The sequence below is a fragment of the Suricata suricatta genome, chromosome 8 (assembly GCF_006229205.1).
Source record: "Suricata suricatta isolate VVHF042 chromosome 8, meerkat_22Aug2017_6uvM2_HiC, whole genome shotgun sequence".
NCBI classification, from domain to species: Eukaryota; Metazoa; Chordata; class Mammalia; order Carnivora; family Herpestidae; genus Suricata; species Suricata suricatta.
The window spans coordinates 130,428,028-130,454,253 of record NC_043707.1 but is presented as its reverse complement, the minus strand read 5'-3'; the positions used below and the strand labels follow the sequence as shown (position 1 = coordinate 130,454,253).

The 26,226-nt window shown below is 59.0% G+C and overlaps 2 protein-coding genes across 4 annotated transcripts in view; one reads left to right on the top strand and one right to left on the bottom strand.

Moving 5' to 3' along the window:
- CLCNKA (chloride voltage-gated channel Ka) overlaps window positions 1–8,439 on the top strand; it is a 12,616-nt gene extending 4,177 nt beyond the window's left edge. For 2 of the 3 annotated variants that reach the window (XM_029948866.1, XM_029948864.1), the window contains 13 exons: window positions 40–165; window positions 512–596; window positions 694–795; window positions 1,345–1,429; window positions 1,654–1,827; window positions 2,267–2,336; window positions 2,488–2,598; window positions 2,938–3,151; window positions 4,050–4,183; window positions 6,343–6,431; window positions 6,564–6,647; window positions 7,374–7,460; window positions 7,807–8,439. In XM_029948866.1, coding sequence (XP_029804726.1) covers window positions 40–165; window positions 512–596; window positions 694–795; window positions 1,345–1,429; window positions 1,654–1,827; window positions 2,267–2,336; window positions 2,488–2,598; window positions 2,938–3,151; window positions 4,050–4,183; window positions 6,343–6,431; window positions 6,564–6,647; window positions 7,374–7,460; window positions 7,807–7,854 — 1,409 coding nt within the window. In that variant the 3' untranslated portion in view covers window positions 7,855–8,439. The remainder of the gene's footprint in view (window positions 1–39; window positions 166–511; window positions 597–693; window positions 796–1,344; window positions 1,430–1,653; window positions 1,828–2,266; window positions 2,337–2,487; window positions 2,599–2,937; window positions 3,152–4,049; window positions 4,184–6,342; window positions 6,432–6,563; window positions 6,648–7,373; window positions 7,461–7,806) is intronic. The other variant, XM_029948865.1, reaches the window with a different exon arrangement.
- Window positions 8,440–8,735: 296 nt separating this feature from the next.
- On the bottom strand, window positions 8,736–25,350 carry FAM131C (family with sequence similarity 131 member C). Its single transcript, XM_029948867.1, has 7 exons — window positions 25,211–25,350; window positions 14,803–14,918; window positions 13,547–13,582; window positions 13,217–13,310; window positions 11,087–11,269; window positions 10,695–10,805; window positions 8,736–9,636 (listed from the first exon to the last, which is right to left on the bottom strand). Exons 1-7 carry the CDS (start codon window positions 25,335–25,337, stop codon window positions 9,386–9,388), a joined length of 918 nt encoding a protein of 305 aa, XP_029804727.1. The 5' UTR covers window positions 25,338–25,350; the 3' UTR covers window positions 8,736–9,385.
- Window positions 25,351–26,226: the final 876 nt, after the last annotated feature.

The following is a 26,226-nucleotide window of genomic DNA, read 5'->3' as shown; positions in this document are numbered from 1 at the left end:
GGGGGGGGGGGGGGGCTCTAAGCTCAGCACCACCTTCAGGCGTCCTGTTCAGCATCGAGGTCATGTCTTCCCACTTCTCGGTCTGGGATTACTGGAGGGGCTTCTTCGCGGCCACCTGCGGGGCCTTCATGTTCCGCCTCCTGGCCGTCTTCAACAGCGAGCAGGGTGAGTCCTCATCGGACAGCCTGACCCCAGCCCTGCCTCCCTCCTCGTCCCTCCCCCTCCTTCCCTCTTTCTGCCTTTTCTCCCTCTCCCCTTTCCTTCCTCACCTGTCTTGGACATGAAGGATGGGGACCCTGAGAATACAAGATGTTGTAAAGCGAATAAGAAGGCAAAGGCTGGTTGGTTGTTGGGGCCTTGAATGCCAGGAAAGGGTGTTTCGGGGCGGGGCAGGGGGGGCCGGTGGGGTGGGGCAGGACCTAGCACCACCTCCACGCCTGTTTGCTGAGGCTGGGACTTGGGCTTGGCTGGGGCAGGAGTGTGGCCCCTGATCATTCCCCTCCTTCCCCAGAGACCATCACCTCCATCTACAAGACCAGTTTCAGGGTGGATGTCCCCTTCGACCTGCCAGAGATCTTCTTTTTTGTGGCCCTGGGGTGAGTGAGTGAGTGCTCCCCACCGGTGCCCCCCCAGGCCTGAACTGCCACCCTTGTTTCCAGGGTAGGGGCTCTAGAACTCCCCTCCCCTCCCCAGGGCCATCTGTGGCCTCCTGAGCTGTGCCTACCTCTTCTGTCAGCGCACATTCCTTGGTTTTGTCAAGACCAACCGGGTCACCTCCAAGCTGCTGGCCACCAGGTAGGCTCTGGGCAGGGATGGGGGTCTCTCAGGGGGGACAGCCCCCCTGCTCTCAGCCTCCTGATCTGTTTTACAGAGAGCCCTGCCCTCCGTACGGTCACCCACCTACAGAGCCTCGTTTCCTCCTAACACCCCCTCTCCAGGTCCCACAGTCACCCCTCCACACCCCCCAGCTTGCTGGGCTACCAACCCCTTGCTCCGTCACTAAGTTTGCACCCCCTCCCCCCACGGAAGCCCCACTTTCGGATGGAGCCAGAAGTCCTAGCTGAGCCCCTCTCCTCCCAAACCTTGCCTGCCCCCTGGCGTTGGCATCTCAGAGTCAGCCCTCCTCTGCCCCAGGCCTGGCACGCATGCCCCCCCCCCCCCAGTGGCCTGCTGGGGTCTGTCTGGGGCTGGGTGGGGCTGTCCCCACAGGTTTCCTCCCCTGGAGTGGGTCCAGCCCCCAGGGTGGTGGGCCCTGCCCTTGTCCTCTGCCCCTTCCATGGGGCAGGGGTGGGGGAAGCAGAGGGCCAGCACTGGACCTCACCCGCCCCCCCCCACGCCCCACAGCAAACCTCTGTATTCTGCCCTGGCGGCCTTGGTTCTTGCCTCCATCACCTACCCCCCTGGTGTGGGACGCTTCATCGCTTCCCGGGTAAGGGGCGCAGGGCTGGGGCGGCGAGAGTGGGGGAACCCCCCTCACCCACTTCATGCCTGTCATCTTGTGTAATCCCCACCACACCTATGGGTCATCCCTGAGTTCCACATGAGAACACCACAGCTCTGGGACGGCAGAGCCCTTCCGGGGGCGGGGGGGCAGAGGAGGATTTGAGGCCGGAATGGCCCCCCCGCCCCTCACCAACCTGCCCGCTGCACCAGCTGTCCATGAAGGAGCATCTAGACTCGCTGTTCGACCACAACTCGTGGGCGCTGATGACCCGGAACTCATCCCCACCCTGGCCCGAGGAGCTCGACCCCCAGAACCTGTGGTTTGAGTGGTACCACCCCCGGTTCACCATCTTTGGGACCCTCGCCTTCTTCCTGGTTATGAAGGTGGGTGCCCGGGGATCCCCAGGAAGTGCACAGAGTAGAGACCAGCCTGGGAGGAAGACACGGCTGCATGTGGCACAGCGCCTGGAGGGCGGTCTTCCATCCAGACCGCCTGATCTGCCTCTTGCCAGCTGTGTGGCCCTGGCCGAGTTGCTTCAGTTCTCTGAGCCTCAGTTTCCCCATCTTTAAAATGGGTAGTTGCTGTGCTTACCTCAAAGGGAAGGTTGAGAAGGAAGAAAGGAAAGCCAGACATATAGTAGACTAAACATTTTGTTTAGTTTCCTGCCCTTGGTCAGCACCTTCCTGACACCGGACACCAGTGGTGGGCATGTGCCCACACCTCCTCCTCCCGCCCCGGGGAAACTCCCCTCTTCCTTGCCTATTCCCTCTTCTCGCCGGCTCCGCTCTGATCTCTGTCCCCCTGGGTTCCCACCGCCCGCAGTTCTGGATGCTGATTCTGGCCACCACCATCCCCATGCCTGCCGGCTACTTCATGCCTATATTCATCTTCGGTGAGTCTGGGGTTCCGAGGGTCTGAGAGGTTCAGGGTTAGTGGGGCAGGGCCATGGCTCCTCAGAAGGGACTGAGGTTGGTCCCCAGGAATGGAGGGGTGGTGGGAGCCGGGTCAGCCTGGCTCCCCCTCCTCATGCTGTCTGTGGCCAGGAGCTGCTATCGGGCGCCTCCTTGGGGAGGCCCTCGCTCTTGCCTTCCCTGAGGGCATCGTGGCCGGAGGGGTCACCAACCCCATTATGCCTGGCGGGTACGCCCTGGCAGGTGAGTCCCCACTGGGCAGGGAGACAGGGAGCTGGGCTGACCTGGAGGATCGGCCCGTGGTCCTGCAGGGCATGGGGAGGTCGCTGAGCTCCCCCCATCCCGATGCCCCCACTGAGCCCCATCCCCTGAGCCCCCCCAGGCATGGCCCCCGTCTAGTCCCTGACGCCGCACACTCTCCCTCACCACGCTCACCCCCACCGAGCCCAGCCACCAGGCCACTTCCGCATGTGGCCTCTGGACAGTTTCCTCTGAGCGCGTGGCCACAGCCCCGGCGGCTCCGCCCTCGGCACGAGGCTGGCCCCTGGCCTGAGCCACCCGCCCCGGCTCTGCACCCTGCAGGGGCTGCGGCCTTCTCAGGGGCTGTGACCCACACCATCTCCACGGCGCTGCTGGCCTTCGAGCTGACTGGCCAGATAGTGCACGCGTTGCCGGTGTTGATGGCCGTGCTGGCGGCGAATGCCATCGCCCAGAGCCTCCAGCCTTCCTTCTATGACGGCACCATCATCGTCAAGAAGCTGCCGTACCTTCCGTGGATCCGAGGTCGAAAGATCGGGTGAGAGGCGCCTGCCTGGGGCTGGTGGATGGGGGGGAGGGGTCCGGTGGGCTGGGGTGAGGCCCGCCTCCAAAAGCCCTCACTGTGGCTGACCTTGGACATGGGTGGTATGGAAGGGGCCAATACACAGCCATCTTGTCCCCACTCTCTCCAGCTCCCTGCGTGACCTTGGGCAAGTCCTTGGCCTCCTGGGCCTCTGTCTCCTATTAGTCGTCAGTCTGCCCTCACGACAGGAGGGCAGAGATTGCCCATTTGCTGGAAACTGGGGCTCAGAGATGCCTTGTCTTGCTCCCGTCACACAGAGAATCAGCCCCAGATCTGGAAGGTCCCCTCCTGCTCTGCTGTCCTGGCTGGGACACGGGGCACTGGAATCAGGCTTTGAGGTCCTCACATGGCCAGACAGGACCAGAGTAGCCTCTGTTCCCAGACAAGCAAAACTAAGGGGCTCTGAGAGTCCTGGGCCCAAGGCCCAGCTTCCAACATGTGCAAGCTGCCCCTTGCTCCGGACCTCAGTTTCTCCATCTGTAAAATGGGGGTGGCTACTCCAGTGATTTTCAAACTTTAAAGCATTTTTTTTCATTTTGCCATCAAACTGTTCTTCAAATGAAAATTTCCAGGGAAGGCTTCTGAGTAAAACAGACCAAAGTGCAGCCGTTGGGGGAGGGGGAGCGGGGAGGGTAGAAAAGGGGGTTGGGAGCTAGAAATCCAGAGTCAGGCCATAGGTGAGCTGGTCCCCAAGTTCCTTCCCACCTTGGGGTTCCGGAAGTTGCTCATCCTAGGACTCTCTCAGCGCCTGCCCACGGCCAAGAACCAGCTCCCCTCAGGCACCCCTTCCTAGTCCTGCGGTCTGGATGTCCCTCCACTCCAGGACCTGATGGGGGCGCCCCTGTGCCTTCAGCTCTCACCGCGTGATTGTGGAGCACTTCATGAACTGTGCCATCACCACGCTGGCCAAGGACACACCGCTGGAGGAAGTGGTCAAGGTTGTGACCTCCACAGACATGGCCAAGTGCCTCCTGGTGGAAAGCACAGGTGCCCTGCAGGAAGGGGGGAGCGTGGGTGGGGAGGGGACATTCCCTCTGCCTTTGTCCTTGGCCTTGGAGGCTTGGGTCCCGGGAAAGGGAAAGCAGGGCATTGGACCTGTCAGGCACCTGACTCTGAATCTTCTCTCCGCAACGGTGTGACCTTCGGTGGGTCACGTCACCTCTCTGAGCCTCAGTTTCCTCACTGGTAAAATGGAGATAGTGACGCCCTACCTTGGTGACATGTTTAAACGAGAGGCACTCCATTGTAAGGCACTACATGGATACCTTTAGGGATTAAAAAAAATTTTTTTAATGTTCATTTTTGAGAGAGAGAGAGCGAGAGAGTGAGCAGGAGCAGGGGAGGTGCAGGGAGAGAGGGAGACAGAGAATCCGAAGCAGGTTCCGGGCTCCGAGCTGTCAGCACGGAGCCTGACACGGGGCTTGAACTCACGAACTGTGAGATCATGACCTGAGCCGAAGCCGGACACTTAGCTGACTGAGCTATCAGGCGCCCCATGGGATTTTAGAAACCAGGCCTGTGTGCTTGGGAGTGGGGACAAAACGATGGGAACACTACTAGGGTCTCCCCTTCAGCATTCCCCAGCGGAGTCACCTCTCTCATGAGACAGACATGTCTTTAAAGAAAATGAATGAGTGCCTTTGTGAAAAGACACCCAAGCTGGATATCGGGGAGGAAGCCAGCTAAGCATCAGTTCCCGCTGGGACAAGCACAGTAAGAGAGGGAAAGACCTGCGGCGGCTGTGGGGGTGGGGGAGGCAGCTACGTCCACGCGGCCGCTGTCAGCCACGTGTGCAAACAAGACGAGGTACACCCTTGGCAAGCGTAGCACAGCTGCAGTTTGATTCCCACTCATCCTTTCAGCAGGTGCCTTGTTCAGTGAGCCACCTGCACAACTGTATGGGTCACCCCCATACCCACCCCAAGAGTTCATGAATCCATTTATGAGCCACAGAATCCTGGGCAAACCCCTTAAGCTCTATGGATTGCAGTTTCCCTCCCTGGAAAACAGGGAGCAATACAATATGGAGTTTTCAGAGGCTCTCGTAAATGCCAGGCCTCCTCCCCACTCAAATTGGGATACCTTTAACATTATTCCACAGAATATACCAAATATCCCATTGTAAATAGTTGCGTATGTATGAATCCCCCGAGAGGCTTCACCTCCTGGAACAAAGACAGAACTAACCTCCAAGAGGGGTGTGTGTGGGGGGGGGTAGCTCAGTCAGTTAAGCATCTGACTTCGGCTCATGAGCTCAGGTCATGATCTCACGGTTCGTGGGTTCGAGCCCCGCGTCAGGCTCTGTGCTGACAGCTCGGAGCCTGGAGCCTGCTTCCGATTCTGTGTCTCCCTCTCTCTCTGCCCCTTCCCTGCTCGCACTCTGTCTCTCTCTCAAAAATAAATAAACATTTAAAAAAAAACCTGGCCTCCAGGACAAAGTCCACTTTAACCCTCAGAGCCATAGAAAGCGGAGCTCCTGACCAGTAGGGGCCCAGACTGTGTGACCCCGCCGCTCACCTAAAAAATAGCTTTAATTGTTATTGTTGTTGCTGCTGTTTAAAGGAAAGTATTTACACGCCTAGTTGTGGCATTTTGATTTTACCTGACAAGAAGGAAGCACACCAGGACTGCTCCCTCAAAACCGAGTACCAGCCCCAGTCTCAGCCCGGGGTGAGGGTTGCCAAGCCCTGAGCACACAGTAGGACCTCAGAACATGGTGGCCCCTTCCGGGTTCACATTTTTCACTGGGCTAAGCCAGATGTGAAACTTCCTGTGGGGAATGAGGGACCAAGCCCAGCGCTGCTGCACAGACATCTTCATGCAGGTCTCCCAGACCTCCTGCCATGAGGCCCCCCCCCAGGGGCAAATAAGGGTGGGCAGGTAACCTCCCTGCCCCCTGGCAGTCTCACCTAGCTCCCTCTTGACATCAAAAGCTGAGTGACCTTGGGCAAGGCAATCAACCTCTCTGTGCCTCTGAGCCTCAGCTTCCTCTTCTCTAATATAAGCAATCATAGTTCCTGACCCATAGGCTGCCGCGGGTTCCCGAGAGACATGAGAACACCCAGAGTGGTTCCTGGCACATAGTAGGCGCCCAGCAGATGTAAGTTTCCCCTTCCCAATGTAGCTCTCTCCCTCCACTTGTGCAGAGTCTCAGATACTGGTGGGCACCGTGGAAAGGGCCCACCTGGTGCAGGCACTCCAGGCTGAGCCACCTTCCTGGGCCCCAGGACACCAGGTGAGTACAGGATGAGAGTGGTCAGCAGGGGAGTGAGGGGAGGGGCCTCTGGGAAAGGTGGTTCGAGGGGGACAGCCTGGAGGAAGCGGAGGAGGCTGGCCCAGGCTCCCATGATCCTTCCCCCATCCCCAGCAGTGTCTCCAGGACATCTTGGCTGGGGGCTGTCCCGTGGAGCCCGTGACCCTACAGCTGTCTCCGGAGACCTCCCTGCACCAGGTAGTGGGAGGTAGTGGGGAGGGGTGGGGCATGCAGGCATGAGGGCAGACAGGGACTGTGGGATAGAGGGAAAGAGCCTTCTTGGCACATTCTGTCTGCTTCTCTTGGGTTTGCTTCCTCATCTGCAGAATGGACACAGCAGTCCTTGTCCTGTCTCATCCTTTATTCCTAGGGCTCTTGGGAAGAGGGGGAGCTTGGGGAACAGACGCCTCTGGGTGGAGAGAGACAGTAGTTACAAATATGTCTTTGCATCAAGGCACACGTAGGTCTCAGTTTCAGGTCTACCATATTCTCCTCGTGTGATCTCGTGCAAATTACCTAATCAGTCTGAGTGCTGATCCTCTCCCACCGCTGTAAAACAGAGACTGACACATGGGGTCGGGGGCCTGGGATTGGCCTCAACGCCTCTGTGCGGCTGGATGTTGCTGGATCAGTCTAAATCAACCAGGCCTTTCCATTGGCCCCTTGTGTGGACTCTGGAGACCTCTGGTGGCCATGTTGGGCACTGCAGGCCCAGGTCCTGTCTCCCACCCACCGCTACTCGTCCCACTCTCCTCACTCACCCCTCCCCAGGTTCAGAGATAGGCAGGTGGGCACCCCTGGGACACAGCCCAGGCCAGGGCCCCTCCACCTCAGCTCAGAGCCCCCAGGTCAGGGAGCGATTGAAGCTAGAGGTGGGCTGAGCAGCACATGTCCTCCAACTTGTCCTAACAACTCCTCCTCCAGGCACACAACCTCTTCGAGCTGTTGAAGCTTCAGTCCCTCCCTGTGACGTCTGGGGGCAGAGCTGTAGGCTCCGTGTCTTGGGTGGAGGTATGAAGGTCCCAGGGGCGGAGCAAGGCAGAGGAGCCATGCTGTAGCAGGCTGGGGAGGCAAGGGGGGCACCGGCATCCTCCCATCCAAATTTAGAGGGGCCTCACTGGATTCTGATTAGCCCCACTTCTTGGCCCAGAGTGGCTGGCCACTGTTTTGTGACCAGGGGCCAGTCTGAGGTTCTCTGAACCTAAATGGTCCCATCTGTGCAGTAACAGCGGGGAGGGGCACTGGCTTCAACACTCCCCCCAGAATCAACCCTGAGTGGAGGCCGATAATGCTGGAACCCCCACTCCCAGCCTCTTCTACGTCTTCCCTCCCCCCAAACCTTCTTTCTCTGTTCTAGTTGAAGAAAGCAATTTCTAACCTGACAAACCCGCCAGCCCCAAAGTAAGCCAGCCTGGCAAGAGGAAATGGGGCGCCCCAGCTGCCCTGGGGAAGGAGGTTGGGCAGGGGCCCTGCCCGTCTTCCCCATTACGACACACCTCCAGCTCAGTTCAACTCCCCGGTGTAGCGGGCAGCTCTGACCTCGTGCCAAAGAGCCCCCCACCCCCCCCAATCACCGTGTTCCGTCCTGGGTGCCACAAGCACTACGTGCCTTAAAGGACAAGTTCACCCTGGACAGAGCAGAACTGGAGACCAGAAAGCCATTGGACAGTGGGTACTCATCGAAAATTCACCAAATTCGCAGTGAAGACATGGGTGTGTGCTGTCACCAAGGGAGGGTACAGATGCCCTCTGGGGGGGGGTGTATGACTCCCAACCAGAGGCTCCTGAGAAAAATAAAGCTGATTTCCGGAGCTGCAGACCTCCTCCCCTCAGCTCCAAGGGTGTCAACCTACCTGTGCTGGCCCCGAGCAAGCTCTTGGGGGGCCCCCTGGTGGCCATCTGGGGCATCACAGGCCTGGTCCCTGGCCTCCCACTGCTCCTCCTGTGCCCCCTTCCTGGCAGGGAAATAAACAGGATAGCAGGTCCCCCACCAGGTCTCATGATGCTTGTCCTCAGGTATGAGAGGAGCCCGGTGGTCCAGCTACCCTCACCCCAGCCCCAGCTTCCTCCTTGGCTGAGCCGGGGCTGATAAAGTGGCATCCCTGGGCGTGGCTCCTGGGGGCTCCGCAGAACCTTGGGCATCGCCCATGGGGCCCCTCCTGGCTGGGTGGCAGTAGGTGGGCCGCCTGAATGTGTGTTGGGGCATAGGGGCCCTCCCCTAAGTCCCTCTAGAAGCCCTTTACCCCAGGGGCCCAGGACACACCTTCCCCCAGAGACCAGGCCAAGTTCAGTGGGTGAATCCACCACTTTAATGTCTGCAGAGAACCTTCAGGGGTATGGGAGGAGGGTGCAGGGAAGGGCGTAGGGGCACCAGGGAGCAGGTTCAGAGAGTGAGGGGTGACCAGACCTTTCAGGGACAGATTCTCGTGAAGGGGGCTGAGGAATAGACACTTAGCTACCAGAGAGGCTGCCCCACCTCCAGGGGTGGGGGTGGGGGGCACGGACACAGAGGGAAGAGGAGGGACTGGGCCCAGGGGTCAAGGCAGGGTCCCCAGGTCCCACTCCGAGTGGGTCTCATAGGCCCTTCTGCGGCTGTCTGCCTGGGGGCCCGGCAGCAGGCGCCTCTGGGCAGCTTGCCCTGGTGTCTGCGCAGAGCCCTGGAGCTCATCAGTGGCGGAAACCCTGTGGGGAAGGTGCCCACCTGAGCCGAGCAAAGAAGGGAGAAGGGGGTTATGGCTCCCACTGCTGGGGCAGGTCTACGGAGGCACACGGTGGTCCATGGGAGTGCCGCCCCCCTCCCTGCTGCACCCGCCCTCTGCCTGCCCTGAGGGGTCAAGGGATGCCCAGCCCAGACCCCAGCGTCCTGGTAAGGCCTGGGTTGCCCCCCCCAGGCAAGGGCACAGTGGGAGGTGGCTCTGAACCGTCTAGGCCCCCCCTCAGTTGTAGAACACCTCGTCCTCCTCCTCGGAGAGGGACATGCTGTCCACGGACGGGAGGGAGCCCTGCAGGCGGGCCCCACCCTCGGGCAGCCGCCGCCGGTGCTGCTGTTCCGGGCTGGGGGGCTGGGGGCTGGCGGCTGTGGTGGGGGGCTCATCGGGGGAGAGGCCAGGGGAGGAGAAGGCCAGAAGACTGTCATCCTGCGAGGGGCCGCTCAGAAGACTGTCCTGAAGGTAGACGCTCTCCAGGTCTGGAAAACCGACGGGACGGGGAGGCAGCATGAGGACTGGAGTCCCGGACCCCACGCCTCACCCTGTCCTGGTGTGTGAGGGGAGGTGAGGGCCCGTGTTTTGTCACTGCTGAGCCGTGTGACCGTGGGCAAGTCCCTGAGCCTCTCTGAGCTCCAGTTTCTCCGGGGGGTTCCAGGGGTGGTGGAATGAGCAGAGGCGTTAAAAGCAGGCCGTGCTGTCTGGACTCGAATCTGAATCCTGCACTCTGAAAACTGGGGCAACTACTGTTTTTCCTGGGCCTCTGGGTCCTTGCCTCCCTTCCCCTCACGGTCAAAGGAAGGATTAAATGAAATACTGGGTAATGCAGGCAGGTCTCACCAGGGACCAAGGCCTGTTGAAGCAGTAACCTGGGATGACCTGGGGTTCTAGAAAACTGGTTGGTTGTGCTGGGTATTAAGGTTCAGATCCTGCGGCGCCTGGGGGGCTCGGTCGGTTGAGCATCTGGCTTCGGTTCAGGTCATGATCTCACGGTTCGTGGGTTCGAGCCCTGTGTTGGGCTCTGGGCTGACAGCTAGCTCAGACCCTGGAGCCTGCTTCAGATTCTGTATCTCCATCTCTCTCTGACCCTCCCCTGCTTGTGCTGTCTCTCTCTGTCCCTCAAAAATAAAGAAAAAAACCGAAAAAAAAAAATAAAGTTCAGATCCTGGCTCAGATGCCTCCAGCTGTGTAACCTAGGGCAAGTTTCCTGGTGCCTCACTTTCCCTGAGAGAATAACAGGACCTATTTCTTAGAGGTGTAGTAAGGATTAAGAGAAGTAACATTCGTAAGACACTTAACCCAGTAGACACTTAATCCTCGTTATTACTAGGATTCTCTCTTTTACCCTTAGGGCTCTCCTTGGGCAGTGGGCAGGGCAAGGATCCCCAGCCCCATTCCACAGATGCAGAAACCAAGGCTGGGGGCGGGGGGGGGGGCTTGTCTGTGGTCACAGTGCAGTTGGTGGCAGGGCAGGCACCCAGGCTCTGCTCTGCTCCACCCGCCCCGCCCCAGCACCCTGCCCTGCGCGGCCAGGCCGTACCCTGTAGCTGGACGATGTCCTCAGAGCTGTTCTCGGGGTCAAGCTCCTCGTTGTCCAGCGAGGACCAGGCGCTCAGTGTGGCCTCCGTGATAGCAAACTGTTCGGCAACCCCTGGGGGAGGGGGACAGCGGGACTCAAGTCAGCTGGGACAGGACAGAGGTGGGGGCGGGGCCTCGGCACCGGGACTCGCTGGCACCCGGCACCCTGCACCCTCGCGGAGAGCTGGGCTGTCCATCCACGCCCCGGTGATCAGAGCACCCATTTATTGCCCCGCCCACCCCCTGGCATTTTTTTGCCCTGCCTAGACAAGGCCCATGGGGTGACCCCCTGTTCACTAAGGACCAGAGACCCGACCGTCCCCTCCCCAAGGTCCTCCGCCCCCAGCCGCTGACCTGCCGCAAAGCGGGCCTCCCGCAGCTCGTCTGGAAGGCAGCAGTAGTGCTCCTCCGCCGCCGCGGAGGGCTCCCAGCCTGAGCGCTGGGCACGCCAGCCCTTCCACTCGATGAGGTGGGCCACGCGGCCCCGCGCCATGGCCGTGGGCTTGGTGATGTGGTCCTTGATGCTCTGCACCACCCCTGGGGGCACGGAGGGCAGCTGGGTGACTGCTCTGACGCAGAACCCAGCCCAGGGCCCCACCCTCCCTACCCCAGGCCCCCCAGTGGCCGTACCCTCCCATCATTCAATGTTCTGTACTCACTTAGGGCCCTGGGTCCGCACGGCTCTGTACCCACAAAGCCCTGTATCTAGCTTCGCAAGTCCCCCTGCCCTGCCGGTGCCCACTCTGTGCTCCACGCCCTCCCCAAGGCCCCACCTCACTTAGATGCCCCCCAACATCCTGCTTTCCGGCAATGTCCCCTCCACTTGGTGCTTCCTCCCCAGACCTGCCACACCCCCTCATTCCCTTTGACCAGGTTCAGACCCTTCTGCCCCAAAGATCCACTTGAGATCCACCTGGTCCTCTCCCTTTATGCATTAATTAATAAGTGCTGAGCGAGCATCTCCTGTGCCAAGGCCAGTGCCGGCTCTGCTGAAGGGGAGACATGTGTGGGAGGCAGCATGCAGGAAGGCTTCCTGGAAGAGGTGGACTGGGGTTGAACTTTACAGGTAGGTTGGTAGGTTTGTAGGTGTGTTGGACCGATGAAGGCAAGACTGGAGGCTATTTCAGAGATGAGATGAGGAGGAAGGCATGGAAGAATCTGGCATGATTCCAGGACGACCAGGGGTGAGAGGTGGGAGAAACTAGAACTGGGGTGGAAGAGGCTGGGGAGCCCATGAGTGGCTAGACTTGGGGCTGGGGAGAGCCAGACTAAGGACTCTGACATTTTCCTTCTAGCAATGGGGAGCCACAGCAGGGTAATGAGCAGGAGAGTGACTGTCGAGGTTAGATCTGTTGTTTAGGAAGAGCATCCTAATTAGGGAATGGGGCGAAGGGTGGAGAGGAGGCACGATCAGGTACCATTAAAGGGCTCCAGCAAGAGACAGGACAGGGGCTGGGCAGTGAGGACGTCGGCCAGAGGGATTCTCAGGAGTAGACTGGCCGGGTGTGGAAGTTGACAGCGCTGCCAGGAATGATTCAGCATCTCTCTGAACCGAGGCCGAGCACACAGTCCCTGGGATCTCAGAGCCACAATGCAAGGAACAGCGATATTTAAGCCAGACGGGGTGTCCACCAAGGACACCAGAGCCATAAAACTGAGAAAATGGGAAGGACGGAGGCGAGGAAGAAGGGGGAACCCCCCTCCCCAAGCTACATATGCAGGCGACCAGCAAAGGTCTTTGGAGGAGGTGGTTCGAGGAGCCCAACAGGGCCGGTGAGGCAGAGGGAGGGGGTTTCAGGTGGGAAACAGTCCAGGCAAACAGGAGGGAGGGCAGTGCGGGCATTCTGGGGGGCCGAGAGGGGTTTAAGGAGAAGGGAGCCTTGGGTACATGGAACAGACCTGAGCAAAGAGGCTGGCCCGCTGAGAACGGCCTGGAGACTTGCCCTTGGCTGAGGGGAGCCGCCTCACCCAGAGACACCCCAGAGGCCAGACCAACAGGGCGGGGGGCAAGTAATGCCAACCAGCCGCCAGCGTGAGTTCCGAGGTTCCGCCTGTGCTCCTGAGCTCCCAGGGGCATCAGGCTGAGAATGAGTTCTTGATTTCTCCCACAGCCCCACCTTTGCTGAGCTCCTTCCCTGGGCCCTGCTGCCCTCACTCCCAAAGACTGCCCTTGGGAACAACCCCTCAACGAATCACTCCACAATCCTCGTCCGGGAACCCAACCCAAGGTGGGGGCTGACAGGCAACCTGCATCTGCCACAGGCCAGTGCCCCTCACGGCTTCGAGAGACCCCAACAACCTGACCCGGCGGGGAGGGGGCAGGCATGCTAAGTCACCCCTCCTGGCAGGACCCGGTGTGAAGCGCGGTGTCTGGAAAACGAATAGGATCCTTCCTGCAGCTGCCCCGCTGTGCCCTCCCATGGCTAGTGTCCAGCGATGGGGGGCGTGCTAACTCCAAGGCAGGAGAGGGCACTCGGGGCCTACCCACAAGGGACGAGGTGGCCAGAGCTGCCACGTTGTAGTTGCTGGAGCAGGACCTGGAGTCGGACAGGTAGCCGTTGGTGGTCTGGAAGCACCTCTGTGGGAAGGAGAGGTGACAGATGACAACCCCGCCTCCCGCCACTCCCACCCCCACGAGGCACCCCCCCTGAGCGATGGTGCCCACTCCCACAGGACCATCCCACCCCGCTCTTTTCATCAGGGCCCCCTGCCCCAGGGCTGGCAGGACTGGGTGCCCAGGCTGGGCACTGCACAACGAGGGGCAATGGTGTCAGCTACGGCTGGCTGGACTGGGGGAAGGGCAAACGCACTGACCTGCCAAGGATCCCAACAGAAATCCATCTGTTTGTCCTAAAACAAGAGGAGAAAGGGGGTCAGTCAGGGCCTGGCATGCAGCGCCAGCAGAAGGCACAGGTCCTGGGGCCCTGGGTGGCGGCATGGGTCAGCCTTCTGGTATTCCCTGAGGTCAGGGTCTGCCTGCTCCTGGGTCGTGCCCTGCTTTCCCTTGCCGTGCAAAGGAAGAAGTGAGGTGGGGGCCGGGTAGTGGTGGCTCTGCCAGCAGGCAGCCGGTGCAGGAGATAGATCGGACCTGGGTTCGAGTTTTGACTCTGCCCTTTCCACTGGGGATCCTTACACCTCAGAACATCAGTTTCTTCCTCTGTAAAATGGTGATGATACCATTTACCTCGCGGGTTGTCGTGAAGCAAGTGACATGATGCAAAGGGCCCAGCATGGCGCTTGGCATGTGTGTGTATGATAATAATGATATGAACAGGTTCAACCCTTGACCTCTGGGGTGGGGGTGGAAATTATGCACCCAGGTTTGAGGCCCCCAGCAAGCTCTTCCTAATGCCTCCAGACTAAAAATGCTACTCCTGGGGGGCACTTGGCTGGCTCAGTGGATTGAGCACTGAGCTCTTGATCTCAGGGTTGTGAGTGCGAGTCCCACACTGGGTGTAGAGATTGCTTAAATAAATACACTTAAAAAAAAAAAAAAAGAATGACACTCTACCCTCCAGAAGGCAATGCAGGCTGCTAAGGGGTGGTGGGCTGGTTGGGAGTGGGGGAGGGGGAGACTTATTATTTGCAAGGCTGAGTTAGTTTGAGTGGGAAAATCTCCAAGGTGGGACTCTCTCTCTCTTTTTTTTTATGTTTGTTTATTTTTGAGACAGAGAGAGACAGAGTTCGAACAAGGGAGGGGCAGAGAGAGAGGGAGACACAGAATCTGAAACAGGCTCCAGGCTCAGAGCTGTCAGCACAGAGCCTGACGCGGGGCTCGAACCCACAAACCTTGAGATCATGACCTGAGCCAAAGTTGGACGCTTAACCGACTGAGCCCCCCCGGCGCCCCTGGACTCTCTTTTCTAAACAAGCCTGGTCCCGGTCGTGGCTGCCCCAGTCTGACTTACACCTTCATCCAACTGAATACCAAACCCTGGGGGCTCCGATCCCACAGGAAGTACCCAAGTGCGGCAGGAAGGGAAGACTGGAGAGGTTTCGGCTTCCTGTGGGAAGCTGTAGGGGACACCCCAGAACCAGGGTACAGGTGGGGACGAAAGGTGACCAGTTACCTTGCCAGTGACATGGTCTGGAGCCACAGTGGGGGGACGGCTGGAGGGCAAGTCTGGGTTCAGGGGGCCCGTGCCCTGGGGCATGGGGCAGTCCTTGTGGGCACTTGTGAACAGATCTGGAAATACAATGACAGGAGGGACTCAGAAAACCCGCAAACTCTCCTTGGGAAGCTTGTTCGAGCCAGCCCTGAGGGATGGGTGCTGTGATATCACCCCTTATCATTTTATAGAAAACAGACCCAAGGCCACGGCAGGTGAGAAGACCAGCCAGATCTCCTCGGGCCTGGTCCCCTCCATGGGGATTACTGCCCACCTGCCTGTTCCTCCATTTCCCCTAATTCCAGCACCCACATTCCAGAAGTTTTGACCTCACGGAGACCTCCAATCCATTTACCCTACTATTTTCCACCAGCTCCTGGTGCCCTCACTTCCCTCCTGGCCCAGCCTGCAAGCCCTCCTTGGCGGACGCCTTCAAGTCCCAACTGTGTTCAGTCTTCCGTCTGCCTGCTCCGAGCCTGGACCCGCACGTGGCTGGAGAAGGTCACCGGCCTCACACAGGACACTGTCTAGGGACCCTTCTACATGCCTCGCATCCCCACCAGGTTTGCTCCCCGCAGGCTGACTCCCTCAGGGTTCTTTCCTTCTCAAACCGGCACACGGGCACCCCTCACCCCACACCCTGGGGCTGGCTCTTCCCCACCCCTCACTGAGATCCAGAAGCCTTTGGCAGGTGGTGCCCCATTTTTCTACCTGAAATCATCACCCTGCCTGCACTTCGCCCACACCATCTGCTTCCCCTCCTGTGACAAAGGAAGAACTGTTCCTACCCCACCTGAGACCAGCCACCCCAACGGGGGAGGGGCGGGGAGGGGGAGGCTGGGACCCGGCCCTGCCTCCCCATCCCCCACCCAGGAGCTCCGAACTCTCTCTGCTCTTTTGGTTGTCTGGTTTGTCTGTCTGTCCCTCTTGGCCGCCAGTGTGGTGTGTGCAGCAATGCCTCTCCACTGGGGCATTTGCCTGCAGCCCTGCCCCTCTCACCAAGCCCCTCACCGCTGCCTCAGCCCCTGCTACCCACAGACCTTCCGACCCTCGCTTCCTCCCAGCTCCGTGCCCACTCCTCCGACCCCTTCCAGGCCACACTTAGCGAGTTGTGTTCGACCTTTACTTTCCCGACTCCCATTTTCTCCTCCACCCATTTCAGGCAGCCTTTCCTGAGGCAGCCCTTGACTACCTGGCCAAGCCCAGCAATTCATTGGCTTCTGGGGGGGGCGGGCACAGGGGCACCGCCCATCCCCCCTTCCTCTCAAGCCACGCCCACTCGGGCTTCCCTCCCACCTCCACGGTCCCCCTTCTCTGCTCCACCCTGGCCCCGTCTCGTCTCTCTTGCAGCTCCCAGGGCATCTCATCGAAAGGAGAGGGAGCGGCTGCCCCCACATTGACACCCACAGCCCTGACCCTGCGTGAGCCCCACGCTGATTTTCCAACTCCCTTTACGGATGCCCAACAGGTGTCAAGGAAACTCGGGTCCGTTTTTCTCCACTTCTCCAATTTTAGAAAATGATGCAATGGTCCACCCAGCTGTACCAACCCAAAATCCAGTTTTCTCTGAGCGCTGCCTTCCCCAACCCTCTCTCCAACCTCCCTTCCAGATGTATCCGTCTCCAGCCCTACCACTGCTGTCCATGAGGGGGCACCACCGTCTCTCACCCGGACCACGAGAGGCCACAGCCTCCCGGCGGCACGCAGCCCCCTCTCCACCCTGCCGCGCAGGGATGCTACAGGTCAGACTGCGTCTTTGCTGAAAACCTGCCACTGGCGTCCTTCCACCGCCCCTGACGAGAGCCAGCCCCTCACCCTGCACGCCACCCTGGCCTCCCTCTGCTCCCCAAATGGCCCACTTGCTCCTTGTCCTTGCTACCCCTCCACCTGGAACACCATCCCCGGGATCTTTCTGAACCATGGCATTCAGGTCTCGGCTCAAGGTCACCTCCTCAGAGCGCCCTGCCTCCCCAAGCTTCCTTTACGTAAAGCAGCCCTCACTCTCTGACATTCTTGTGTTTTGAAGCATCCAATCCCTCCGGGAGTGTGAGCCGGTGAACACAGAGACCATAGTACGGAAAAGCTCTGTCCCCAGAGCCTAGAACAGTGCCGGGCACCGGGAAGGTGCTCTGTCAGCATCGTGGAAGGCCCTCTCCCCCTTCACAGCAGTCAGCACTGGCATGTGCGGGAGGGAAGGGACTGGTCCCATCGTGACTCACTCTCAGGGCCCACCGCATAGTAGGCCCACAGAAGTTGCTGCAGGAATGACAAACTGAAGAGCCAGGATTGCTGGCTGGATGAATTCTTCGGCTGAACTGAAGACAGGGCTCCACCTCCAGAGGGTACCCGGGAATACCCTCACCATTCCAGTGAGCATTTCGTCCTGATGCATTCCAAAGCATTCGCAGAGCACCTACTATGTGCCAGCACTGTTCTGGGCACTAGGAACACTGTGGCAAACAAGACAGAGATGGTTTCTGCCCTCATGGAGCTGAGATGTTTATTCATTCATTCATTCACTCATTCATTTCCTGCTGAGCATCTGTTTAATGCATATCTATGCCACCTGGGCAGAGACCTGGGATTAAGACTCCATCCTGCCCTCTGGGAGCTCCCACTTGAGTGGAAACCAGTCCCAAAGCCCCTCCTTCAAACACAAGGCTGACAGGCGGAGGGGGGTGCAGTAGCACCCATGGGTGTCCCCCACCGCCTCTCCTGGCATGATAGCATGGACAGGATCCTCACTCTGACCTAAGAGGAAAGAATCCATGATTCAACTTTAGAGATGAGGAAACGGAGACACAGACGGGAAGTCACTAGCCCAGGGCACGCAGCCAAGAGCCGGTAGTTAGGGTCTGCGCCCCGTTATTCTGCCGCTGAGGCTCACGCTCTTGCAGAGCACAAAAGGAGTTCCAATGAGCTGTGTGGGGGTTAAGGGCTGCATGGGAGAGCTGATGGGGGAGCCAGCCAGCAGGGGTGCCAGGAGGAAGGGGTTGTGGGCAGGGGAAGGGTGTGGCACGTAACCGTGGAGTCTGGGAGACTGGAGGAGCAGAGGTGTTTGGGCCATGGCGGGGAGGGGGGCCTCTGCAGGACACTGGTCCCAGCTTGCATCATCCCTGCCCTGGACGCTGGCTCCCACCACTCTTCTCTGGCTCAGGCAGCCCAGGCAGAGCCTGCAAGACCTGATGGCATGGAAGCATGGAGGGCTTCCTGGAGGAGGATCTGCTGGCTGGAGGCGGGAGGTATCAGGCACTCCCAGAGGCAGGGTGGGGCTCTGGGCTGAAGTGCCCACTAGGAGGAATTAGAGAGAAGTGGGGGGGAGGGAGGATGGGGACCTGGAGGACAGTGTGAGTGCTCCACTGCCCCCCCCCCCCTCCGCCCATGTGCCTTTGGATCGCTTTCTCCTGTTTCTGTGCACCCGCAGTCCCTGCCCCATGGCCACGGTGGCTCCTTCCAAAGGAGCTGCCCTCCAGCAGTTGGGGCTGAATTTATGACCCCTTGTTTGGGGTTGAAAAGCTCAGAGTCTCCGCTGGACGGGGCGGCACCACACTTGCAGGGCGACAGAGCCTTTCACGGCCCCTCCTCTCCTTGCTCTCTCCATTCCTTTACTGGCTTCCTCTGGAAATCGCCTTCATACACCAGTTGTGCCCGAAGCCTCATTTCAGGGTCTGGTCCTGAGGAGCCGCTCCAAAGACACCGGGGTGGGGCTCTGGTGCCAGACCGCCCGGTTCAAACCCCAGCTCCGCCCTTTACTACCTATGGGACCCTGACTCTGCCTCTTGGAGCCTCCATTCTTCATCTGTAAAATGGGCAGTTGACTGTTTTTGTTCCCCAGGTGTTGCCTATCAGGATCCAAAACAGAACAAAGAGGTACCGGGTAGCCCACTTTGGAAGGAGGCCACTGTCAAGGGCAGGGGAAGCAAACACTTTTTACAAAAATGTTTTATTTATTATTGAGACAGAGAGAAACAGAGCATGAGTGGGGGAGGGTCAGAGAGAGAGGGAGACACAGAATCCGAAGACAGGCTCCAGGCTATGAGCTGTCAGCACAGAGCCCGACATGGGGCTCGAACCCATGAACTGTGAGATCATGACCTGAGCAGAAGTCGGCTGCTTAACCAACTGAGCCACCCAGGTGCCCCGAAGCAAACACTCTTGGAGGTGGTTGAAATAGTCTCTTCAGGGGCGCCTGGGAGGCTCAGTCAGTTGAGCATTAGACTTCGGCTCAGGTCATCATCTCACGGTTTGTGGGTTCGAGCCCCGCGTCAGGCTCTGTGTTGACAGCTAGCTCAGAGCCTGGAGTCTGCTTCTGATTCTGTGTGTCCCTCTCTCTCTGCCCCTCCCCCGCTCATGATCTGTCTCTCTCTGTCTCTCAAAAATAAATAAATGTTAAAAAAAAAAAAAAAAGAAAGAAACAGGCTCTTCTTTTCCGGCCACCCACCACCCTCTGACTCTGACTACTGACTACTCCGCACAAATGAAGTGAGGGGGCTCTCAGAGACTCCCCTGCAGAAATTTGGGATGCCTGCAAAGGAGAGACCAGCATCCTACCCACCGCCCCACCCCTGGCTGGATGTCTGCACAGCTGGGGAGGGACGCCTGGGCTGGGAAGAGCAGTGGAACGGCCTTGAGTTTCTCAAGGCTCAGTGGGACACTGAAGAAAAGGACACGTTTGAGTTTTGCTGGTGGCCCCTAAGAGGGCTGCTTGTGGGACCAGGGGACCCTAGCCCCCAGAGGCTGGAAGGTGGGCAACTTTAGGAGTCAAGGGCGTTGGGCTGAGAATGGAAGAGGTCAAAGCAGGCCAGATCTCCCATGCCAGGGGGTCCTGCAGTGGGCAGGCCTCCCAAAATGGTCCTGGCAGAACTCACACATGCTGACCTGGGACCTGTGGACCCCTGCCACCTCATCGTCCTCCACTCCCCCTCTGGCACTCCAGCCACACTGATGGCTCAGACGCACCCAGCGCACTCCTGCCTCAGGGCCTTTGCACTGGCTGCTCAGCTCCTCCAGCCGAAACTCTCTCGCCCCACAGAGCCGCAGGGTCACTCCTGCACCACATTCAGGTCTCTGCCCCTCCCCTGCTCACACATACTCTCTAGTCCCCTCAGCCTCAAAATAAATAACTTAAAAAAAGAGTCTGTTAAAAAATGATAAATAAAATAAAATTGAACAGAAAATACGAGAACCTACTGAGGAGCCAGGTTAAGTATTGTTTCGTGAAACTTTGGTTTAAACTGCGCAACACGCATGTGCCCACACAAGTGTGCATACACACCTGTGATAAGAATTTTCCATGTTGTGATACAAAATCTATTTATTGCTATGCATTCCAATAAAAACATTTGAAAGTGGCCATTCCTAAGATTCCAGGGTGCGTAAGTGGGCAGAGTGGGACTGGCCACGAAGGGGGACGTTGGAGAGGTGCCGGGATATTTCTAGGGGTGCCTGGTCCTGCCTGAAGCTGTTTTAAAGCTGTGTGGTCTGTGGACCAGGGAGTAAGCGTGGCTGAGCACTGAGGACTCTGGTAGGCAGTGCCAAAGCCCCGGAGCAGACGTGACTTGAACAAGGTCACTGGTCAAGGTGGACTCGGCGGACTCCTGCTCTCAGCCCCCGGCCAGCTTTCCTGCTCTCTGCCTCAGTTGGGGTGCGGGAGCCTCCGCCAAAGCTGCCTTTTCCCCCTGAGGACTTTGGCCTCATGATGTCACAGGCTGGTTGCCATGGAGACGTCAGGTAATGGAGCAGCCCAGGGTGAAGTCACAGGCTGCTCTTCGCCCAGCTGGGACCGGCAGCCTGGTCACCACCAGCAACTGGAAAAACACAGTGTTTCATGTGGGGTGGGGGCTGGGGAAAGCCTGAGGGGACCCCTGGCTGCTCCTGTGGGTGCCTCCTTCTCCGAGGGAGTGGTGGGGCCCTCCTTCCTCTCCCCGTCCACACACCCTACTCCTTTGACATCAAGGTCTGAGTAGACCTGCTCCCTTCCCCCCCTCCCCTGGCCACAGCAGTGACAAGCCTCCGGTTGCCTTGGCAACTTGGAAGGGGCCATCCTGATCCTTCAAGGAGAGGGGTGTCATCCAGGCATCTCCTCTGTCCCCATGCCTCCAACCAGAGCTCTCTTCTGCCTACGGAGGATGCTTCCTGCCTTCTCACGCCAGCTCCTCAACATTCCTTAGGGTCCACCCGCCCAGGTAGCTCCTCCTGATGTCTAACCTAAGCCCCTCTTGCTGCAAAGCTCCCACTCTGGTTTTCTCTGCTTGTTCCTTGGGTGAGTCTGCAGCTCAGTCCCCTCTCACACCTGCCCAGGAGCCATCTAGCCCCTTTGGCTGTTCTTTAGTGCTCGAGTCCCAGCCCATTAGTCACTCTGGTTGCCATCTGCCCCCAGAGTGTCTCCCAGGGCTGTGCATCCCAGGAGAGCAGGGAGGGCCCAAGGTAACCCTGTTCTTTCCCAGCAGCCCAGAGAGGGGTAAACTTCCTCTTGAAAGCACACAGGAGGGGCGCCTCGGTGGCTCAGTCGGTTAACTGTCCAACTCAGTTTCGGCTCAGGTCATGATCTCACGGTTTGTGAGTTCAAGCCCCGCATCGGGCTCTGTGCCTATTTGGGATTCTGTCTCCCTCTCTCTGCCCCAGCCCTGCTTGCTTGCTCTCTCTCTCTCTCTCTCAAAATAAATAAAAATAAACTTAAAAAAAAAAGCAAGAAAAGCAAGCACACGGGAATAGAGCAGCGCCTGGGTGCAGAGCTCCTCACCACGGCCCTCCCTGCAGAGCTGCGGCCTTCGGCTCTGAGCTTCTCAGGACCCCCGTAGATGAGTGCCGGGGGCAGCCCTCCAGCCCGGGGCTCCCCGGGTGTGTGGCGCCGGCCGGCCGATGTCCAGGCCTCGTGCTAGACTCTGAGGAGAGCACAGTGGGCCAAGTGCGCCTCTTACAGTCCCTGCCCCGGGTCCAATCCCAGATGCGTCACAGCCCCTGTGAGCTGTGGGCTCTCAAGAATGCCCCTGTCCTCAGTAAAGGGTCCCGAGGATGAAGCACCCGTCACATCAAACGGTGGCTGTCTGGTCTCTCCCCTCTCAGACCTGAGATCCTCTTTCTGGACCCGATGGACAGATCTCAGTGACTGCTGGTGACCTACCTCTGGTCCTGCCCCTAGGGCTGGAGCTTACCGTGGGGGTTGTGCAGAGGGAGGCCACCAGGAGGCCTCTGGGCCTGGTGAGTCATTGCCACGACAGCAGGCTGTGGCTCCGAGCTTGGCAGAGGCTTGGCCTCGAGTGGACACAGTGCCCTCCTGCCCCCGGGACGTTTGTTTATAGGTCACCAGGGCCACAGAGGTAACCTCATCAGTGAGTCAATGCAGCGCAAGGGGGTCCATTTCCATTCCCAACCAAAGAGGGAGGGAGACAATGGGCCCTTATCTCTAGGACCTTCCAAACACCTCGACTCCTTTCCACTTCCTCTGTCATCCTGTGGCTCAGTCACTTTGATGAGCGATCCTAGACCTCATCCTGTTCTAGCCTCACCTCTGCCAGGCAGTCTGCCTAGATTGGCCTCAGCTCTATGAGCCCTAATGAACAAAGTCTGGCCTGCAGTGGTTTGCTGCCATTACTTATTGAACACCTACTATTTGTCAGGTCCTGTCCTAGGCCTTTTCACCCATTACCTCTTATTTAGCCCTCACTAAACCCCTGCAAAGTAGGAATTACTGTGCCCATTTTACAGATGGTGAAACTGAGGCTCAGAGAAGTTAAATCACTTCTGCAAAGTCACCAGCTAATAAGAGCAGAGAGGGGGTTCAAACCTAAATCAGTCTGAAATTCCAAAGATGGTGCTCAAAACGCTAACCAGTGGTGATCTCCTCAAGCTGTTTTTCCGTGTGTGTGTGCCCATGTGTGTCCATGCCCTCCCTCCCCACTTAGACTACTCCGTGGGCAAAAGCTTGTGTCTCTTTCCTCAGTGAGCTCCTAAAGTGCGAGGCCCGATCTGCTCCGTCCTCAGTCTCCCCCACCGCCCAGTGTCAGACTGCTCGCCGGCTCTGCGAGGGCCAAGGTGAGACGGTGCTGAGGGGCTGGGACGGGGTCACGGTCAGTGGGCCCTGGTACGGTGGGTGGCTCTGGCCGGCCCCTTCAGAGCTGGAGCCTTCTCCCAGACATAATAGATGTCTGTCCTTCCAGAAGAAAGGCTTCAGTCTCCAACTTGTGCCCTCATCCCAGGGCCCAGTGCACTGAGACCCCCGGGGTGAGGCCAGGGCGGCTGATGGGGCGGTTGGAGGACACGGTTGGGGCAGGAGGAGAGGCGCCAGTGCCAGGGGCGTGGGGTGGCCCTGCAGCTGGAGAGACGGAGGTGGACATGAACTCCCCCTGCTCCGTCCACTCTGTCACCAGCGGTGGCAGCAAAGCCCCAACCACGTGAGTTATTGCAGAGGGTTGTTTTTAAGCGCTGGCCATGCACTGGGTACCTCTCTCACATAGGGCACGTCAGAAAGCAAAGGGCACGGGCGCCCTCCGCAGGCGCTGGGCTACCTGTACCTGGATTCAAATCCTGCCTCTCGGGTCCTGGCTGTATGATCTCAGGTAAGACCCTTCCCGTCTCCCCTCCCAGGGTTGAATGAGTACAAACTAGGTCAGAAGAGCAAAGGTTCAGCCTGGCTCAGGCTAAGCAAGTGACAAACGGTAGCTTAATAGTCGATGATGAATACAAAGTAGGTCCTAGAAACAGCCTACTGTTGTCGCCTCACTCTGGTCCCCATTGCTTTCCCCAAGTCCTCAGTACCTCAAGTGTCTGCCACGCGGCAGCCACGAGGCAGGATGGGGCTGCCCCACGGCCCCCCCTTCCCAGACAAGAGGGTCTCGCTTGGCTGTCCACACAGAAGGGTGATAACAAAACATTGAAAATGAAACAAATAGTAACATTTAGGTGTGCTTACTCCATGTGCAGAGTGTTCATCTGAGTGCTTTACGGGAATGAAGTCATTGAATCCCTGCCCAGCAGCCTAAGACATCAACAATGGTATTAGTCCCATTTTAGAGATGGGAATACTGAGATACACATCCAAGGTTAAGGAGCTTGCTGAGGTCACAGAGCTAGTGAATGGTGTGGATGGGAACCTCGGCTGGCCAGCTCAAGTCTGCACTCCTGACCTCTCAGGCCTGGCACGGAGAAGTGCAGGGCTGTCCCATGGTGGTATGGGGAGGCTCCCCTCCACCCCCAGGTGTGGCCCAGACCTGGGGCTTGGGGTTTGGCTAGGGAGGCCCCACCTGGGTGCAGGCTCTGGGCTGAGTATGGACATAGCATGATCCTCATAAGCCCTGGCCTGGCTTCAGGGCTGCGCAGCAGGCACAGGGAAGTGATTGGAGAAAGCGGTTGCTATTAGCACCGGGGGCAGGTGTGGAGAACCGGGCTCAGAAGCCCGTGGAAGCCTGTGGCTGGGGAGGGGCAGGTCAGGCACCCGGGCTACGGGCTGGGGGTGTGGTGCAGAAGGCTAAGGGCACGGGCTTAACTATTTTCAGGTCACTCAACTCCCCCTCTGTGCTGCAGTTTCCCCATTTGTAAAATGGGGACTGTGATAGTTCCTATCCCAAATTAGCTAGTTGCGCTTAAAATGCTCCAACCAATACCTGGTAAGCCATAAGTGCTCTGACGGTATTAATGACAATTAGGGGCTGGGTGGCCTCCACTTAGTGGTTCAGTTCCCTGGGACCATAGTTGTCCTCTGCTCAAGTGGTCTCGGACCTCCTTTACCTTCACCCAACTTGCCCCCTCAGGAAGCAGACAAGGTTAGAACACATAACTAGATCTGGAGGTGACATTTGAGAGCCCAGGCTGCAGGAGGAAGGGTGAAGAAAGTCCATCCTTAGCCTATGTGACCTCAGACAGGCACGGCAGAGGGTGCCAGCCCCTGGTGGAGGGGTCAGAGGACCTGAGCCCCAGGCTGACCTTGGCAGGCACCTCTCTGCCTCTGTGTTCAGTGGGTCTGCAGCCTCACAGCTCACAGGCAGGTCCACTCAGTGCGGGATGGCCAAGTGATGGGGAAGGGACATGGTCACCAAGGAAACACTAGATCTCAGATCCCCAACACCCAGAGCCTGCCCAGAGCCTTCTGGTTTCTGGAAACACACTGAGCCTGTCAGTCCTCAAGAATCTTAAACGCTCTCCTGGAACTCTTAAAACCACCTTCCCCTCTGGCAGGCTTTAGGCCTCCCAAGGGCAGACGCCACACTGGACTCGCCCCTGCTAGATGCCCAGCCCAGTGCCGCACGTACACAGTACCCCTCACAGCAGGTGTCTCGCTGACATCAGCTTAATGAATGAGTGAGTGAGTGAACCCGGTACAACACCCACGATCCCAGCCCCGACACCCTCCGGAGACACCCCAGCCGCTGACCTGAATGTCCCACATGGACTGATGAGTTCCTTAGAGGCCAGAGGATGGGGGGAGGGGTGTTGTGCTCCTTCCTCAGCACCGCACAGGACGAGAGCCCCTCCAGCGCCTGCACAGTCCCCACCCCCATGCCTGTTCATCCCCCTACAACTGAAAGTAAGCTATTGGGGGTGATGGGTGGGGTGGCAGACCCCGGGGCTGTGTGGTTGGGGTCAGGGGGTTTGGCTTCAGTCACTTCCACCGCCCAGTCCTCCCATCTCTAGCCCCCGCTGCTCTGCTAGGACTCCACCACCATCCCCTTGGGGCGGTTCACTCCCACCCCTGGGGTGCACCCTTGGGAAGGGCAGGAGAGCAGGGGGTGCCAGAGCAGGGCAGCTTTAAAGCTCAGAGGGGGAAAGAAAGGCCCAGGGGTTCCTGGGAACATCAGCTGTCTCTGTCCCTTCCAGTCCCCTGACCGCGAATGGGGGTGGGGTGAGGCGTTAGGGATGAGGGTAGGGGAAGGGATACCTTCCTTATAACCTGTTCATGTCCATTAACCCATTGCTGTCCATGGGGGTCCGGGACTCTGAAGACCGGGGCATAGGGTAAGGGGACAGAAGTGCCGCGCTGAGCATGTGAGGCCCGTGTCTTGGGGGAGTGTGGGAAGGAGAGACGGCTGGTTCTCCTGGGGCCCCCACCGTCCCTCCAGCAAAGCCAGGAGCAACCAAAAGCCTCCCTCCCCTCCAGAGCACACGGCAGGGGGTGTGTGGCCGTGGGGTTGGAAACGACCCTGCATCGAGCCACCTGCCTGGGTGTGGTTCCAAGTCGGCCTGGAGATGCGGTGACCTCCCCAGGCTTTCCCCCGCGCTGCCTGCCCCAAACCCCATCCTCCGAGGAGCACCGTGTCCCCCGGCGCTCGGTGGGGTGGCGTGCGGTGGTACCGGTCGGCAAGGCCCGGTCGCCCCCCAGCCGTCGCCCCCCAGCCCCCGCCCCCCAGCGTCCCCGGAGCCGCCGAGCGGACGTGCGAGCATCCTCGGCTT